We start from the raw sequence: 17,377 nt of genomic DNA on the forward strand, positions 1-17,377 counted from the left end.
AGGCCAAACCCTTTAATGAAGAAAAGTGTGTGTGTTTATTGTGGAGGGGAAACGTCTGAGCTGAGTAAACCGCCTTGTGTTACTAAGATACTGTTCTTTGTTGGCGCTCCACAATGGAGCCTGGATGTTTATTTCAAATCTCCCTGCACATGTAGACATTTTTCCCAGGCCTTTGCTCTTGCAGGGGTGGCCGGAGAATATAAAGTGGTGTTTACATACCTTCCTTTAAGGTCAGAATGTCTCCATCGAAAGCCCCTCTGTTACAATGTCCATCGCTATGGTAACATATTAGTTTGAGCTGAGAATTTCTTATTTACCTCTGTCTTTCAAATGAATTGATCAGCTCCTAGAGGGACTGCGTTTACATTGTTTTGGATGAAATTGCCTGTTTATTTTATAGCTTGTGTTGTCTTTTGTGGTATTAGACCTCTTTCTGTCGGTTTGGAAAAAAATATGTTATGCCCGCTATACAAGCCTGAGATTGAAGTCCAATGTTAATAGTTTCAAGATAAGTCTTATTCTTTGGTTTGATCCCGGATTTTGGCACAAACATTTTTTAATTCAAGATTTAAAGCTGCAATGTGGAACTTTTTGGGCGACCCGACCAAATCCGTATAGAAATGTGAGTTATAGATCTGTCTTTCTCATTGAAGGCATGTCTAAGAAGCCGTAGATCTGTTCTTTGTGCGCTGCTTCTACGCTTCCTGTTCTTACGTTTCGCTTTGAGTCTTTTAAGTTTGGTTTTGTACACCAGCTTCAAACAGCTGAAAATATCATATTTTTCTGTTATGGAAAATATATTTCACAGCAGTTTAGATTCTACAATGAATATCTACACAATGATTGCTTGTTTTGTCACATAAATTGAAGTTAGGCGGTATATTCTAATTGCAACCAGGATATGGTGGAGTGATTTCTGCATATTGCACCTTTTTTAAGGGATCCCAACCGGCCGCCAGATAACACTAATATTACTTTTACTTAGTTTGTCGTATGCGTCCGACTTTAATGTATCCAGCCGGCAGTGCCTTCAGAAAGTATTCACACACCTGGACGTATTCCACATTGTGTTGTTACACCCTGAATTAAAAATAGATTACATTGCGTTTTATTTCAATTCTTTGTCAATTGGCCCACACACAATACCGCATAATGTCAAAGTGGATTTATGTTCATTGAATTTTTTTATAAATGAAAAGCTGAAATATCAATAAGTATTCAACCCCTTTGTTGTCGTAAGCCTAAATAAGTTCAGGAGTAAAAATGTGCTTAACAAGTCACATAAGTTGCATGGACTCACTTTGTGTGCAATAATAGTGTTTAATATGATTTTTGAATGACTCCAGCATCTCTGTACCCCACACATACAATTTATATGTAAGGTCCCTCAGTCGAGCAGTGAATTTCAAGCAGAGATTCAACCACGAAGACCAGGGAGGTTTTCCAATGCCTCGCAGAGAAGGGCACCTGGTAAAAAAAAATATTTTGAATATCGCTTTGAGCATGGTGAAGTTATGGTGTATCAATACATCTAGTCACTACAAAGGTACAGGTGTCCTTCCTAATTCGGTTGCAGGAGAGGAAGGAAACCGCTCAGGGATTTCACCATGAGACCAATGGTGACTTTAAAACAATTACAGAGTTTAATGGTTGTGATAGGAGAAAACAACTAAGGATGGACTAACAACATTGTAGTTACTCCACAATACTAGCCTAAATGACAGAGTGAAAGGAAGGAAAGGAAGGAAGTCTTGATGCAACATTTTGAACAGAAATGCAATGGTTCATTGGATCAGTCTAAAACGTTGCACGTACACTGCTGCCATCTAGTGGCCAAAATCTAAATTGCACCTGGGCTGGAATAGTACATTATGGCCTTTCTCTTGCATTTCAAAGATGGTACCGTAAAAATACAAAATAATGTTTTTTTTCTTCTTTGTATTATCTTTTGCCAGATCTATTGTATTCTCCTACATTCCTTTCCACAAACTTCAAAATGTTTCCTCTCAAATGGTACCAAGAATATGCATATCCTTGCTTCAGGGTCTGAGCTACAGACCGTTAGATTTGGGTATGTCATTTTAGGTGAAATTAAATTTAAAAAAGGGGTGGATCCTTGATTTAATGGCCAGCCGGCCTCCAAAAAAGGGAAAATATGCATAGTGTCTAAATAAAACACCATTTTCCACCACCATGCTAGAGTGGCCAATGCTGCTTCCTGATCTTGCGCACCACGTTCAGCCAGGGGAAACAACCGACTGCTGCAACCTGATTGGCTGAACGTGGTGTGCGACATCCAAAAATTGTGATTTTATTAACACAGGTGACGGTCATTTCCTCTTTGAGGAATTATCAGCCTGACACCTCTTGGTAATGACAAGGATATGGAGTCCTTGCAGGGGGACCTCTATACCAGGCGGTGTCAGAGGAAGGCCCTAATAATAAGGCTCCAGCCACCCTAGTCATAGACCTCTTTTCTCTCTGCTACCGCACAGTTAGCAGTACCGGAGCGCCAAGTCTAGGTCCAAAATGCTTCGTAACAGCTTCTACCCCCAAGCCATAAGACTCCTGAACAGGTAATCAAATGGCTACCCAGACTATTTGTGTTGCCCCCCTATTTTTACACTGCTGCTACTCTGTTTATTATCTATCCATAGTCACTAATTCTACCTACATGTACATAATACCTCAACCAACCTGTTCCCCCGCATATTGACTCTGTATCGGTACCACCTGTATATAGCATCGCTTCTGTTATTTTACTGCTGCTCTTTAATTATTAGTATTTTTTACTTATTTAGTTTTTACTATACACTTGTTTTTCTTAACTGCATTGTTGGTTAAGGGTTTGTAAGTAAGCATTTCACTGTATGGTCTGTTGCATTCGGCGCATGTGACAAATACATTTTTATTTGAATAAACTCGAGGAAAACATCAAAAGTAGCATCTGAATCCTCTTCCTCCCTGTAAATCCCCTTTTCTGACTCGTGTCTAATGTTTTGGCCATGGGAGCTTGGGAGCGAATGGCTCAGGTTAATTTAAAGGCTTTACATTTAAAACTTAAAAAGGGGAGTGCTAGTGAAGCATAAGTTTCACGGCATTGTTTTTTTCCTCTCGTCGTACAAGGCGGACGTGAATCGAATGATTGGGCTATGACGTGAAGCAAACGGTTTCCCACGCGCCCACTGCTGTGTCGTTGGGGCGAATCTTTAGAAGTTTAGTTTGCGGCAGCTTTACAGGGGGAAGCTTTCCAGTCCCCTCCAGACCAGCGACTCCCTCTCTGTTTTCTGTCTCTGACACGGCCGGGGCTGAAGGACGGGACTGAAGGGTACGCTAATAAGGGCCCTTTGCATCTGGCGTCTCTTTAGCAAGCATAGGCAGGGAAGTGGACTGGCTGGGAGTGGTGGATTGGGGTCGGCCCCCTCCCTCCATCCCTCTGTCCCTCCATCCCACACGCTCCTGTCGGGGAGGGGAGCGATGGGCAGTGGGATGATCTGTGCGCTGACCTGCTGCAGATTAATGGGGCTGGAGGGAAGGAAGCGCTCCCCCCCGCTACAGAGACCCCATGTCTGGTTCTCTGTGGCGCTCAACCTCTCCCATGCATCCCATGCTATTCTTTATTCTATCCATCACTATAGTCCCTATCCTCCTTCCTTATTCTATTCCTCTCCTGTCCCCCTCTCTCTGTCTCTCTGCAACTCTGCCCCGCCCCTTCTTTACCTTCCTCTGTTTTCTCCCTCTCCTCACTCGTTTGCTCATACCTCGTTTTCTCCCTCTCGCTGTCCCATCTCATTTCCCATCACTCTCTCTTTCTCTTTTCCCCTCTCTCTTTCTCTGCCCTGGGGATGCGGAGGGAATAGCACACCATGCCACAATGACATTCAGCACTGATGAAACACTGCATGTGCACCCCTTTTGGGCCCTGGTCAAAGTAGTGCACTATGTAAGGAATAGGGGGCCATTGGAGATGCTGACGCTGTCTAGCTCTGCTTCCCCAAGGACACGCATGGGGATGCATGTATCCATCCAGATATTTAGTTTCTGATCCTACAGAGTAAGAGGGTGGCATTGAGCCATTCAGTGTTGGTATTAGGGCAACCAGTGATTCAGTGTAGAGGTCTTCACAGGTCCAAAAAGTTGGATCCGAAAGGAACTGACCTCTGGATTTCCTACAAGAACCCTAAACGGACCCGGTAAAATTTTTTTAAAAAAAGAGACAATAAAATATATCAGCTAAGTTTCCCTCTGGTTAATGTATTGGTTTAGGCATGCTATAAGTCAGCAACTTCCTCTAACCTAAAAGCTATAGTCTTTATGCAGAGCCGTGGTCAGGTCCACTAGGGTATATCCACTGTAAGGTAGTTAGACCTGTAAGGCAGCTAGCAGCTAGCCCCACGCTCGACAGTGGTGCGGTGTGAGGATCTGGGAAGCTGAATAGTGGTGTACACATTTAGAATGGCAAGAATAGAAACATTCAGCTCGGGCTGGCGCTCTGCTCTGGATGCCATGGCGCTCTCCCTTGCCTATTTTTAAATGAGTTTTAACTACGTTTTCCACGTTTTGATGATTGTGGCGACTGTCTGCAGTGCTTACCATTCTAATGAAAAAACACATCTTCAGTACTTAAGAAAATAATTATGCTAATTTGTTATGAAAGAGCAACAAGGAGAATGCAGTGTATAAGTAATGGAATATGTTATGTGATACTTGATTAATTGAAAGCTTGCAATTCAGACCCTCTGCTTTCCATCACTTGGTCAACCTTTGTCTGACACTCCACAGAAATAATATTAGGGGAGGTGACAGGCATTGCCTTTGCCCTAAATGATCTGAATGGGTAATGATTTGAGTCTTATAAATGATCGAGAGGCCTGGCCTAGAGGGAATACACCTTCAGCATGGCATGGGCTGCTGGTTAAGGTGGACCGAGGCACCCTAGCAGAGCCACCTCCTGCAGCAGGCCATGCAAGGTTCTATCCATCCCAGAGCCTCCTTAAGAGTGTGTGTGTGTGTGGGGGATGTGACAGAAGTCCCTGAAAGCATTCCTCTCTCACCTCTTTCGAGATGCGTTCAGACATTCAACTGCTCTCCTCTTCTCCTCCACCATCTATCTATCTCTCCCCCTCCCTCTCTCCATCTCTCTCTGCATTGAGAGCTCCCTATTGGCCAGTTCAGCTCTGATGTGAGCTGCTAGACTGCAGCATCACAGTAGTTATGTACTCAGGATGAACTGAACACATTGGAGGATAGAGGTTTCAGTAAGCAGGTCAGGATAAAGGGCCTGTCATTAAACCATTTTAGAGCCGTGCAATATTTAGGGAATAGGGTGCCATTTGAGACGAAGACATATTCCCTCAGTATACCACATGAGATGCTTCTCTAGATATGAGGTTTTATAAGGTCTACTGAGGGAATGTCTTTGTCTCAAATGGCACCCTATTCCCAAAATAGTGTACAACTTTTTTTTGCCAGGGTCCATAGGGCTATATAGAGATTAGGGTGCCATTTGGGATGCAGACTACGTACAGTATATTCAAAACTCCTTTCCTCACTTTAGAGAATCAGTAGGCCTGCCTGCTGAGGTGCAGCAGATCGTACCAGACATGGCCACAATGGGGCGCTCTAGACTACTCCCACTGCTGTGCTAGAAAATTCTACACCGGTACCTTCTATCTAACCTACATGTGGGGGGGGATACGTCAGTAATATGACAGTCTGTGTGTCCCCCAAATGGCTCCCTATATTGTGCAGTGCTTTTGACATAGTGCACTATATAGGGAATGCGGTGCCATTTGGGACACGAGCTTAGATTCAACAGCTCCACTGTATGTGTGGAGAGATTGTGTGTTTGCAGAATGTGATTGATGATGGCGTTTGAGATCATTGGTAAGTTAAGTGTTCAGTGTGTGAGATGTGGGCTCAATGTTGAGTTCAGACTTTTAAAAAGCAGTTACATTACATGAGGATCACTTTCAAACAGAGGATCACTGCACTATGTATTTATTTGATTGAACCTTTATTTAACTAGGCTAGTCAGTTAGGAACAATTTCTTACTTACAATTACAGCCTACTGGGGAACTGTGGGTTAACTGCCTTGTTCAGGGGCAGAATGACAGATCTTTACCTTGTCAGCTCAGGGATTTGATCTAGCAACCTTTTGGTTACTGGCCAAGCGCTCTAACCACTAGGCTACCTGCAGCCCCATATATATATATATACCTGGCCATAAACAAATTCCACACACCAGTTAGCGGATCACCATTTACCTAGTAACAAATTGATCATAGATGCCCAATTTGAGGCTAACCCACAAGCCCTGTGTAAGTCATGCTCTGCAGCCTATTCCTATAGTGCCAGACAGTATCTCCTCTACAGTGTTGTAAAACAGAGGTTGCGTCCCAAATGGCACCCTATCCCCTTTAAACGACACTACTTTTGACCAGACCCCTATAGGCCCTGGTCAAAAGTAGTGCACTAGATAAGGAATATGGTGCCATTTGGAAGGCAGCCACTGTTTTCGCGTTCGTGTAGAGCCTGTCCGCCTCCACTGGCGGCGCGGGGGGTAAATGGACTCTTGTGTGAACAGGTAGAGAAGACTTTATTAACCACTCAGCAGTCTGTGACCCGGAAAACCCAAATTACCACAACTCCTGTCTGCGCTGGGCCGCAGGGCCATGGGCGCGTTAAGAGCCCCCTAATCGTCCCCAGATGTAACGGGAGGCCTGCTCTTAATCTACACACAGGAGCGAGGCTTCACTTCAACTTGTTTTTTTATTTAACCGGACCCGACTCTGAGTCTGGATAGGCCCCTTTTAATATACTGTTGTAGAAGGTGCTTTAACATGGTCTTCTCTGGGATCAGTTAAGTATGCGTGGGGCTGTAAATATGGATCTGGGGATGCGTCCCAAACAGCCCCCTATTCCCTGAATGGTGCACTACTTTTGATCAGGCACCTATGAGCCCTGGTCAAAAGTAGTGCACTACATAGGGGTTATGGTGCCATTTTGGGACGTTCCCTGAATGTAAAGCAATGGCGTTTCATTAAAAGTAGAGTGCAGCATTAGTTTGGGTGATTTTATAGAGAAGGCACTGTAGTAGCTACATTTGATATTTGAAGTAACGTAGTGAGGCTGCAGCAACACTGGTTGTGGGGAGACTGCAGTGTCGTGTGGTTTCACTTTATGAACCAAGATTGCATCCCAAATGGCACCCTATTCAATAGTGCACCGCTTTTGACCAGGGCCCATACCAGCTCAGTGGCCTTGTGGGTAGTGTCTGACCTGAGATTGCAGGGTTGGGGTTTTGACCCCAGTCAAGTCATACCACAGACCCCAAAAATGGGACCCCAATGCCTCTCTGCTTGGCACTCAGCATTAAGGTTAAGGATTGGGGTACCAATCTGTCGAACGCTACAGAAACAGGAGATAGGCTCGTCCTGCCCTATGGGCCATTCTGGCTCGTGCAAGGCTACCTACTTGTTTAACATAGGACTCTGGTCATGGGCTCTGGCCATTTGGAACTGGGCCCAAGTGATTCATTCAACTGATGTCATTTTTTAGAATGAGCTTGTTTTGCTGACCCTTCTTAGCCTTACTCAATTCCTAGGCAGTGTGAATAGCCTTAGGAGAACTTGGCAAAAATCACAGCTTTGTATGAATAAAAACGGTAACATGGCTCTTTTTGTTCATCACTTCTCTCTCCTCCATCTGTGTGTGTTTTCTCACAGGGCATTAAGTCACGGGTTCTAGAGACCTTTGTGATGCTCTTCCTCCTCGGACTGCTCATCCTAGGAATAGTCTGGGTGGCGTCCGCGCTCATCGACAATGACGCAGCCAGTATGGAGTCACTCTATGGTAAGGCTATGGGGATTTTGTGTGTCACAAATGGCACGCTATTCCCTATTTAGTGCACTACATTTGACCAGAGCTATATGGGCCTTAGTCAAAAGTAGTGGACTATGTAGGGAATAGGGTGGCATTTTGGATGCAACCTCTGTTTTCTAGCTGTGTGGTTTGGTGTACTGTACCAATCAAAAGTTTGGTCACAGCTAATTATTCATGGGTTTTTCTTTATTTTTATTTTTACAATTTTCTACATTGTAGAATAATAGTGAAGACATCAAAACTGTGAAATAACACATGGAGTTATGTAGTAACCAAAAGTGTTAAACAAATCAAAATATATTTTATATTTGAGATTCTTCAAAGTAGCCACCCTTTGGTGATACACAGAAGATAGCCCTATTTGGTCAAATGACAAGAACAGCTCAAATAAGCAAAGACAAATGACAGTCCATCATTACTTTAAGACATGAAGGTCAGTCAATCTGAAAAATGACAAGAACTTCCACTCAACCTTAACCCAAATGAGATCGTTTGGTATGAGTTGGACTGCAAAGTGAAGGAAAAGCAGCCAACAAGTGCTCAGCATATGTGGCTCTCCTTCAAGACTGTTCGAAAAGCATTCCAGGTGAAGGTGGTTGAGAGAATGTCATGAGTGTGCAAAGCTGTCATCATGGCAAACGGTGGCTACTTTGAAGAATCTAAAATATATTTAGATTTGTTTAACACTTTTTGTGGTTACTACATGATTCCGTATGTGTTATTTCAAACTGTTGATGTCTTCACTATTCTACAATGTAGAAAATAGTAAAAATAAAGAAAAACCCTTGAATGGGTAGGTGTGTCCGAACTTTTGACTGGTACTGTATTTGTTCAGCTTTAACTAACATTTCATCCCTTTTCCTTCAGATCTCTGGGAGTTCTACTTACCATACCTCTACTCCTGTATATCTCTGATGGGGGGACTGCTCCTCCTGAGTGAGTATTGTTGTTGAATCAATAGGAGCATAATCAATGGAATATGTGCAAATTGAATATTATCTTGATTGATGTGCGGCAGGTTCAGTAACACTTTTGATAGGGGCCTAAACTGTACAAGTGTACCAAGTTTCATGCTTTTAAGAAAAAGTGTATGGGGTGGGGGTGGGGGGATCACATATGGCTTGGACTGGGTCATTTGTGTTGTAATCCCTAGGTCCCTAATATGCTGGAACTATTTTGGTTGTGTCTCGCCACTTGTAACTTCTTCATCCCCAGTGTGTACTCCTGTGGGCCTGTCCAGAATGTTCACAGTCATGGGCCAGTTACTAGTCAAACCAACCGTGAGTGCTAACTTCCATTCCATGCTCTACCTCAAACGCCTTCATTGTGTTTTATAAGCGCCAGATGCCAGCCAAATAGCTGGCATACTAACCCTCATATGACTGGCTACCTAATTGACTTTAGCAAATTGCAGTACAGCAGATGCCACATTCAATTTTAAAGTGCACAAATGTTTTTGGGGGAGCATGCCCCTCCACTGCCTGGCTCCTTTTTTTTATTACGCTGGCTACTTCAGATTTTTGGGAACACATTGCTACATGTATTTATGTGTACTGTAAATATTTTAGTGACTTTATACATTTGACTGACATGGACTTCTAGCTTCTCCTCTGTCTGACTCTGAAATGGGTCATTTCTGCTATTAACATGTGCGACTTGTGGACACGAGGACTACAAACATGTCACCAACTCATCCACCCATCTGTTACTCTCCGGCCCCACTTCGGACCTTATTATAACCCATTTTGTCCCCTCAGATCCTGGAGGACCTGGATGAGCAGATTTACTGCGTTACTTTGCAAGAGGAAGCCCTTCAGAGGAGATTGAACGGTACGTTGTCAGTAGATCCTCGGCCAAAATTGTGCCCTATTTATATTTAGTGCGCTACTTTTGACCAGAGCTAGGGCTGTGAGGAAGCCAAATGACAACGTTCACTGTAATGACCGTTTGAATAGCGAAAACGACACACATTTTCTCTTATCAGCTCCTGACTACATGTGCTGCCATAGAAATGGAATGAATAGAAGTTCAATGTTTCCCCTATATGCATTTAGAATGCGCATCGCCGCTGCACACACACATTCTTTTAAAAATTAATTTTCCGGTTTGGAAAAGGCTTTCAGTGTAACCTTAAATGACTAAAACCATACTGAAAGTATGTAAAATAGATACTTTAACATTTTTATTTAACCTTTAGTCATGTAAGATCAAATTCTAACTTACCATGACTGCCTATTGGGGAACAGTGGGTTAACTGCCTTGTTCAGGGGCAGAACGACAGATTTTTACCTTGTCAGCTCGGGGATTCGATCCAGCAACCTTTCGGTTACTGGCCCAAAGCCCTAACCACTAGGCTACCTGCCGCCCCTTTACCCATATATTTTTTATAATATAATCTTTGAGAACTACAAAACCTAATAAATGCAAGCTAGCCAGTCAAGGAGAGGAAAAAAATAAGAATTTAGGAGTGTTTTTGGCATGGCTGGATTACTGACGCAGGGCACATGCCCAGAGGACCCGATTGGGGGCCAAATGGGTTTTGTTATAATGTTTGAGCATAAGAACACAATGGCAATACACGCCCATTACCCGACCCCAACAGGACCATCATCTATCCCTCTTTTCGATCCAGAAAAACCTTCTCTGTTGGCTAAAACAAGCAGACGACATCAAAATTTGAAAAAGGGCGAGATTTGGCTGTGAGCTAATGGGGTAACCGAAGTAACCACAAGTTGTTTTCCTCACAGGCGGGCAGGGCCGAGATGTTCTATTTTTGTACCGACTGGGACTATGAGTTTACCTGTCAAATTACCAGAGTTAGAGGTTCCAAGCCTGTTCTATTCATTCTATTTCTATGGGTGCTACTGCTATAGGGTGGGGTGCATTGCCTAGGCAACCAAAGACTTGTTTGCTACAACGCCCTGTTTGTTTTAGCAAGGAGCAATAAAGTTTCATCACGTTGTTAAGAGTCCATGTTACCACAGAAAGGGACTCAACCGCACGAATGCCCGGCCATCCTAGCTTCAGTTATCTGTTCGTCCCCCCCATGACCGTCTGTTATACGGTAATTGTGCCAGCCCTAACCAGAGTTCTATGGTAATGCGCTATAGGGAATAGAGTGCCATTTCGGACACAGACCAGGAAATGTGTTGGCACATTACAAGGAGATGACTGCACAATAGCAGAGGTGCATAAAGATGGCGGCCCCCATGCACTTACCACAAACTCCTAGTTTTTGCTCAGTGCACTATATTGTACGTTGCTCTCCATTACTCTTTTTTTGTATGGTCGTTAGCAAAGCTCAACTTCAAGACGCCGGCAATTTGGCATTTATTGGCACATTATACCATATCGCACGCTATAGTTTTAAAACTCAGTAGATAGTGCTAAAACTGATGTCCTGTCGTCTTTATGCACGTTCGCCATTGGGTCGTGATGGAGCGCTCCTGCACTGGAACCAATTAGCATTGACAAATCAGCCTCCCCACTCCACTCCACCCCTCTTTTTCTCGTTCTCATTTGCTCCCTTCTCTCTCTCGTCCCCTCTCTCCCTCTCTTCCCCCAACAACTCTCTCTCTTTCCCTGTCCTCTCTCTCTCCCCCTCTTTTTCTCTCTCGCTTTTTCTCTCTCGTTCTCTTTTTCTCTTTCTTTCCCTCCCTCGCTTTCTTTCCCTCCCTCGCTCGCTCTCTCTTTCACTTTTTCTAAGGACAAGCTGCAGCTGCCATTGTCAGAGACCATAAATTACATTGGTGGAGAGTTTTAGAGTCAATTTAAGAACACGGCACACTGCCTTCCACTGGCACTACTGGCCAGGCGATTTCCTCATTTGATCTCTGGCCCCAGACTAGTAATGACACGCCCCTCATTAGGAGGGAATTGAAATGGTCTTGGAGCGTAGCTGTGTCTCAAATGGCACATAGGGCTCTGGTCAAAAACAGTGCACTGTGTAGGGAACAGGGTGCCATTTGGGACGCAGACTGTATTTATTTCTGATGGTGGTGTAGTAGATGTTGGTGAAACATGTTGATAGACTACTACTAACTTGGCCAGGGATGGGCAACTGGTGGCGGCCCCCCTTTTTTGTAGGCCCGTGGATCAATTTCCCAAGACCCCAGAAAATGGTTTTTAAAAAATAATAATTTTGGCACTCAGTCGGGATCTCAACTTATTGTTGAATGTTAGAATAGTAGAATACACAAGGTGCCATTTCGAAATTTGTTTGTGCATCAGCAGTTTTTCACTCAATTAGCCCATGTCAGCTAAACATTTTTAGATTGGTAAATTAGTCTAGCAGCCAGCTATCTAAACGTACATTACCGACAGGGTTATCATTGATTTCGTTAGTCGCTCTCACTCATATCATGCTAGAGACTGCAAACATGTCTCTCCACCAAATGTGTAGAACTGCAGGAAATAAGCTGTAAAATTGCACATTTTTTCTCTCCACCCCATGTCAAAATGTGTAGATGTGCAGCATTATTGCTTTACAACTGCAAAATCTTCTCTACTCCCCATGGTTAAAAGGAAATTAAATCAAACTAAAAATAAATGTTATTTGCTATCAAGAGGGCCGCTAAAATGTTTTACTTGCAACATACACTATTTGTCAACCTTTTATCTACCTACGGTCACTGTTCCCAAATTCCTTCTTTTAGTGTTGAAGAATCCCACAAAGCAGGAAGTATTTGGGGCGCCCGCCAAACATACTTTAATATCAAGTGAAGCACGCAACAAAGTGTACAGATGCAAGTAAATAAAGAGGATGAGTGTCTTTACAAACCAGGGAGGTATGGAAGATTGCTTGTGCTGATAGCGCTGTTTTCAAACGCTACGCCGGTGCTCCTCTCAATAGGTCTGCTATTGAGCTGTTTGGTTTCCTAGGGCTTATGCCAAATGCTGGTGCTTTGAACACCTGATAAAATAAGTGTAATCTGTTCCTTATCACCGGGACGAGGGTTTGATGTCGCCGTGAGTTGAACACAATAACCCCACTCCACGACTTCTCCAGTCCACCGGGGCGGCGCGGCCTAACTCCACCGCTCTCCCGTGGTGGAGAGAGCGAGAGCTGGGGAGAATAGCTATCGCTCAGACGCTAAGTAGCGAGATCCGTGTCGCCTTATCGGGAATCCCAGGAATGTTTTTTTTTTTCTATTCACCACACACACACTTGGGTGTAACTCGAAGGGTATGAGTGGAGGGTGAGGTTCCCTCTGATCTTTTCGAGAAGGAGGAAGAGGTTCAGGGATAGTTCACAGGACACACTCCACAAGCGCCCAATGTCCTCCTCGCTTGGCTTGTGTCCTCTGCATCCCTCGCCTGCCCGGCCGTAGATTAGACCTGTCTCATTACGCTTTGTTTATGTTTGCTGTTTTGGATTAACGAGACCGATCAATGGATTGGACTGATGTATATTTACTTTTCAGGGTTTTGAGTTTGCATCTCTTCTCTGTGCAATTACATCCCAAATAGCATTTAGGATTTGGTTGTTTGCTTTAGATGAGCAGGAGTGGTGGGTTATTCCGGCTGAGTGGCCGTGTGTGTGTGTGTGTGTGTTTACTCTGCGAGAGGTTTGATAGGACCATATGAACCGCAAGGAGACGCGCAGTGACACGCTCATTACAATATCAGTTCTGGCTACACTAGCCAGTGATGGGGAGCAAGCTTGTCCTTTTGAAAATGCACAGTGTTGCATGATTCATCTGCATATGTAATTCGCGTCAGGAGAATTGACATTATGCATAGTTTTACATTGGCCTGACAGAATGTGTCCTGAGCCCCCTCCACCAGGTGTCCCTGTTTGTTTGCTATGCTGTAGCCTATTTCATTGAAAGTCTAGCTATGTCCCCGTTGTCTCTCCTTCCTCCCAAAGTATGCACTTGTTCACATCCCTTGACTGAAAGGAAATGACTGGTATAAGAAATATGGCCGAAACATTTAGCCCATGCCTCCACCAATCCAATGATTTTAGATTTGTGGGAAGGAGTGAACAAATGCACACTTCAGGAGAAAAGGAGATATTATTGGGACGTGTTCTTTTGTTAAGTTACTGCAGTTTGGTGCATTGAGATAAATTTAAGTGTGTTGGTCATTTTAGGAAACGGATTATGCAAAGTTAGGCTCCATTTGATATTGTCCAATGTCACAAAATGTCTTCATAATGGATTAAGATATCCAATTATCTCTCTTTTTATGTTTTTTTCCCCCCTATACTTCTGGCCTTTTCTGAAAAGTGTCAATGCCTGGGTCTCTGTAGTTCACGGCGTTCTATAGTGAGTGACAGGGATGGTTTCGATTTTTGACCTTATGCCACATCTTCAGACGCAGTAGCTAATTAGGTGAGAGGGCAACGTAACAATGGCCCTATGCTAAAGGCCTTGCACCAGAGCTAGTCCAGTATTCCAACTCCAGTCCAGGGTTGTGTCCAAAAGCAGGAGCTCTGGATGAAAAAAGTGCACTATATAGGGAATAGGGTGCCATTTGGGATGCAGCTCAGACATGAGCTAAGCTGCTGTCTTAATTGAGGCTCGCTAGCCCCTCTGGTTCCCTCTGTGTGTTTCGCGGCAGCAGCAGCGTGCTCTGGTCCAGATGCTATGCGGCACGATGACCTTGCCAACGCCTCCGTCCGTCGCCTCCGCATGCTGCTTAGCATAATGTTAGGTGACGTAATCGCTAAACTATGGTGAAGGTTGGAGAGGAGAAGTTTCATTATTTTCGGCAGCAGTAGCAGCGTCGGTACGTGCAGGAACTCTGGAACTTTTTGGGGGACTGCTGTCTCCTCTGCTGCCAGTACCTTAATATATCTTGCTTTTGCTTGAAGGATGTCACTTCTTCAAATGCTATTGTTCACTTTTCCTTTATCGTCTGCATTGTTGTTGTTTTTTATCATGTAATGATTTTGTTCTTGGTTGGTGGTCAGATAATTTGATGTTCCTAATAATAGTCATGGCTAGTTGGATCTTTTTGTAAATATTATTTTTATTTCACCTTTATTTGACCAGGTAGGCCAGTTGAGAACAAGTTCTCATTTACAACTGCGACCTGGCTTGAAATTGATTTAGAGTCGGTGTCATAATAGGATTACTGTGATAAGGTGATGGCTGAGGATTTTGTTTTGCATACGTTCTCCAGATAGATGAGATGTCTTGTGGCTGAACAGTCACGGTGCCCCTCAGGACTCGATGTTGGGTCCGACTCAATTCTCAAATCACGTCCTGTTGAACTGCTCGTGACATTTCCTGTTGCATTGCGACTGCATTTGGTTTGAGGGTTCAAAGTTTCCCCAACTGCGTTCCTGGGACAGGTATTAGGCAGGGCACAGACAGGATCCACTCTGGGTTTTTTTTCCCCTAAACCTACTCTATCCTTTTTTTCTCTTTCTCGTTGTATCCCAAAGCCCATCCAGACAGGGTGTGTCATAATAGTTGGGGGGGGGAGAAATATTTGATCAAAGTGATTGGTTCTTCACCCCTGTAACAAAGATGAAAGATCATCTTTTTATTGCACGCTAGTAACAGTGTGACACTGAACTAATTAGTCTTGATCTGCCAATCACCCCAGGGGATGCAAATGGATACTCTTCCACTTGGCTTTGAGGGCTCCAACCTGTACGTCAAGGCTGGAAGGAAAACAGAGTAAAACAGATCAATTAGCCTTAAATGAGCTGCCCTTGTGGTTTTCCTGGAGAATCCCTCGCTGTCTTCTCCCTAGCCCCGGGAACCAGTTGGAGCATGCACCCGTTCGCTCGCTAGACAGCATTGACACAGGAGATTATTTTTTACTTGTTTGAGAGACCACATTGTTATGTACAAAGCAGGATTACCCGTTCAGATGGGATTTCTTAATAAAATAGGAGAAATGCCATAAAGGTTGAGGGTTGAAAATACAGAGGTAGTCATGCTTTTTTATTAGAGGCTTTAGTGCAACCTTTCTGGAGAAAGAACTGCACCTACGTGAGCAGTGACTGAAAATGCTTTATTTACCTGTTAAAGGGAGACTTGCCATGACTATTAATTATTGTTGAACATTAATCATGTGTAGCTAATCGAACTGTCTGTTTAGCCTCCCTGTTTTTACCGAATTAACAAATATACCTTTTCAGTTATTTGGCAGATACTTGGCAGTCGAATCACAATGACTACGTGGTGCGTGAGTGAGTGAGTGAAGTGTAAAGGTAAGTTAAAAGCTTGATAAAATGCCATTCCTGAGACCCTTATTTGATGTTTCCCCCCCCCCCCCTCTTGTCCGCAGGGTCGACATCTCACTCTCATTCCCAAGGAAGTGCTCATCGACTCAACAAAGAATTGGACATCGTCCGAGATCAGAGGAATAAACTGGGTGAGTTGTTGGTGCCGCATTATGCTTTCTCGAATTATAATATGTATGGACAGATGCTGTCTTTCGGGACTTTGAATTTTCCATTGAAACATATGCAAAGAGGTAGGCTTTTCAGATATTGCTGAGAGCCAGCGAGCCTTTCTTTTCCCCCTCGGTCTTATTTCTTAATTTGGACACGTCCCAAAGCATTTCTGCCCGATAATTATTATTTTCCATCCTTTTTAGGATATTATAAATGAGGTACAATGGGTGCGCGCCAAGGCTTCTGGGGGTTGGGAGGGGGAGATGAGGCCACAAAGGCACTTAGGATATTGGACAAGATGCAAACTTTATATTGTGCCCAGCCTTTTAGTGATGTCATTAATTTAGCAGGAGGGTGCATATAGAGTGCGCCTTGGCAAACGTCACAGGCCGCCCAGCCTGGCACAAAGGGAGGGAGAGAGATGGGGGGGGGTGAGAGAAGGATGGAGGGCGAGAGAGAAGGATGGAGGGCAAGTCAGTCAAGCTAGTCGTAAGGACACTGGACCACAGTATTGTAATGTCCTTTCTGAAATCCCTTTATATCACATGTCCTTTACTGTCCTTGGCCCATGCTGTGGTGTACTCTTCCGTCAGTCTTCAGATGCTATCAATGCTGACATAATACTATTATAAGGCAGATTCTCAATGTGTAGAACGATTTAAACGATAGAGACCTATTCTCTGCAACCACCTATTTGTGTCAGAGCAAGAAGGCAGATCGGTAGCGGCACTGTCTGTCATCCTTTAACAGGTAGACCTATAAATCAAGTTGTTCATTTTAATCTCAGTTTTCTGTTTCATCTGTTCTCCGTTATTGTTTCTATATAGCAAAGATAGACTAATTAAAGAGGAAGACTGATTTATGGTCTCTCTGATGAGAGAGCAGATAATGTTGGTGCCCACACTCACGATATGTTTTACCAAACCAAGTTGTACTAACTCTAGAAATAAACCCTGAAGCCATGAGGTTTCACGACTCACTTTTGATATATTAATGAAACAGTTTAGGAAAACAGTCTTTAATATCGTAAGTGATTCACTCTATTGATTTGAGGTATTGGTCGTATTTGCCTAAATGGTTAGAATCCCAAACTCAATGAATGTGGTGGTTTCCCAACTCAGACCTCTCTCCCCATC

At 43.8% G+C, this 17,377-nt stretch overlaps 1 protein-coding gene across 8 annotated transcripts in view; it reads left to right on the forward strand.

Annotated features, from left to right (window-relative positions):
* Positions 1–17,377, forward strand: part of LOC110535592 (limb region 1 protein homolog) — a 62,487-nt gene that overhangs the window by 25,363 nt on the left and 19,747 nt on the right. For 6 of the 8 annotated variants that reach the window (XR_016484448.1, XR_016484449.1, XM_036935320.2 and 3 more), the window contains 5 exons: positions 7,729–7,855; positions 8,753–8,821; positions 9,101–9,165; positions 9,643–9,715; positions 16,133–16,219. Coding sequence is in view for 4 of the 8 variants with exons in the window: in XM_036935320.2 (XP_036791215.2) it covers positions 7,729–7,855; positions 8,753–8,821; positions 9,101–9,165; positions 9,643–9,715; positions 16,133–16,219 (421 nt within the window). In the remaining 4 variants the exon portion in view is untranslated. Of the gene's footprint in view, positions 1–7,728; positions 7,856–8,752; positions 8,822–9,100; positions 9,166–9,642; positions 9,716–15,983; positions 16,056–16,132; positions 16,220–17,377 lie in introns of all 8 variants that reach the window. The other 2 variants (XR_016484451.1, XR_016484450.1) reach the window with 1 other exon arrangement.

Source organism: Oncorhynchus mykiss, chromosome 11, assembly GCF_057628025.1.
Source record: "Oncorhynchus mykiss isolate SJ-2025 chromosome 11, ASM5762802v1, whole genome shotgun sequence".
Classification (NCBI taxonomy): Eukaryota; Metazoa; Chordata; class Actinopteri; order Salmoniformes; family Salmonidae; genus Oncorhynchus; species Oncorhynchus mykiss.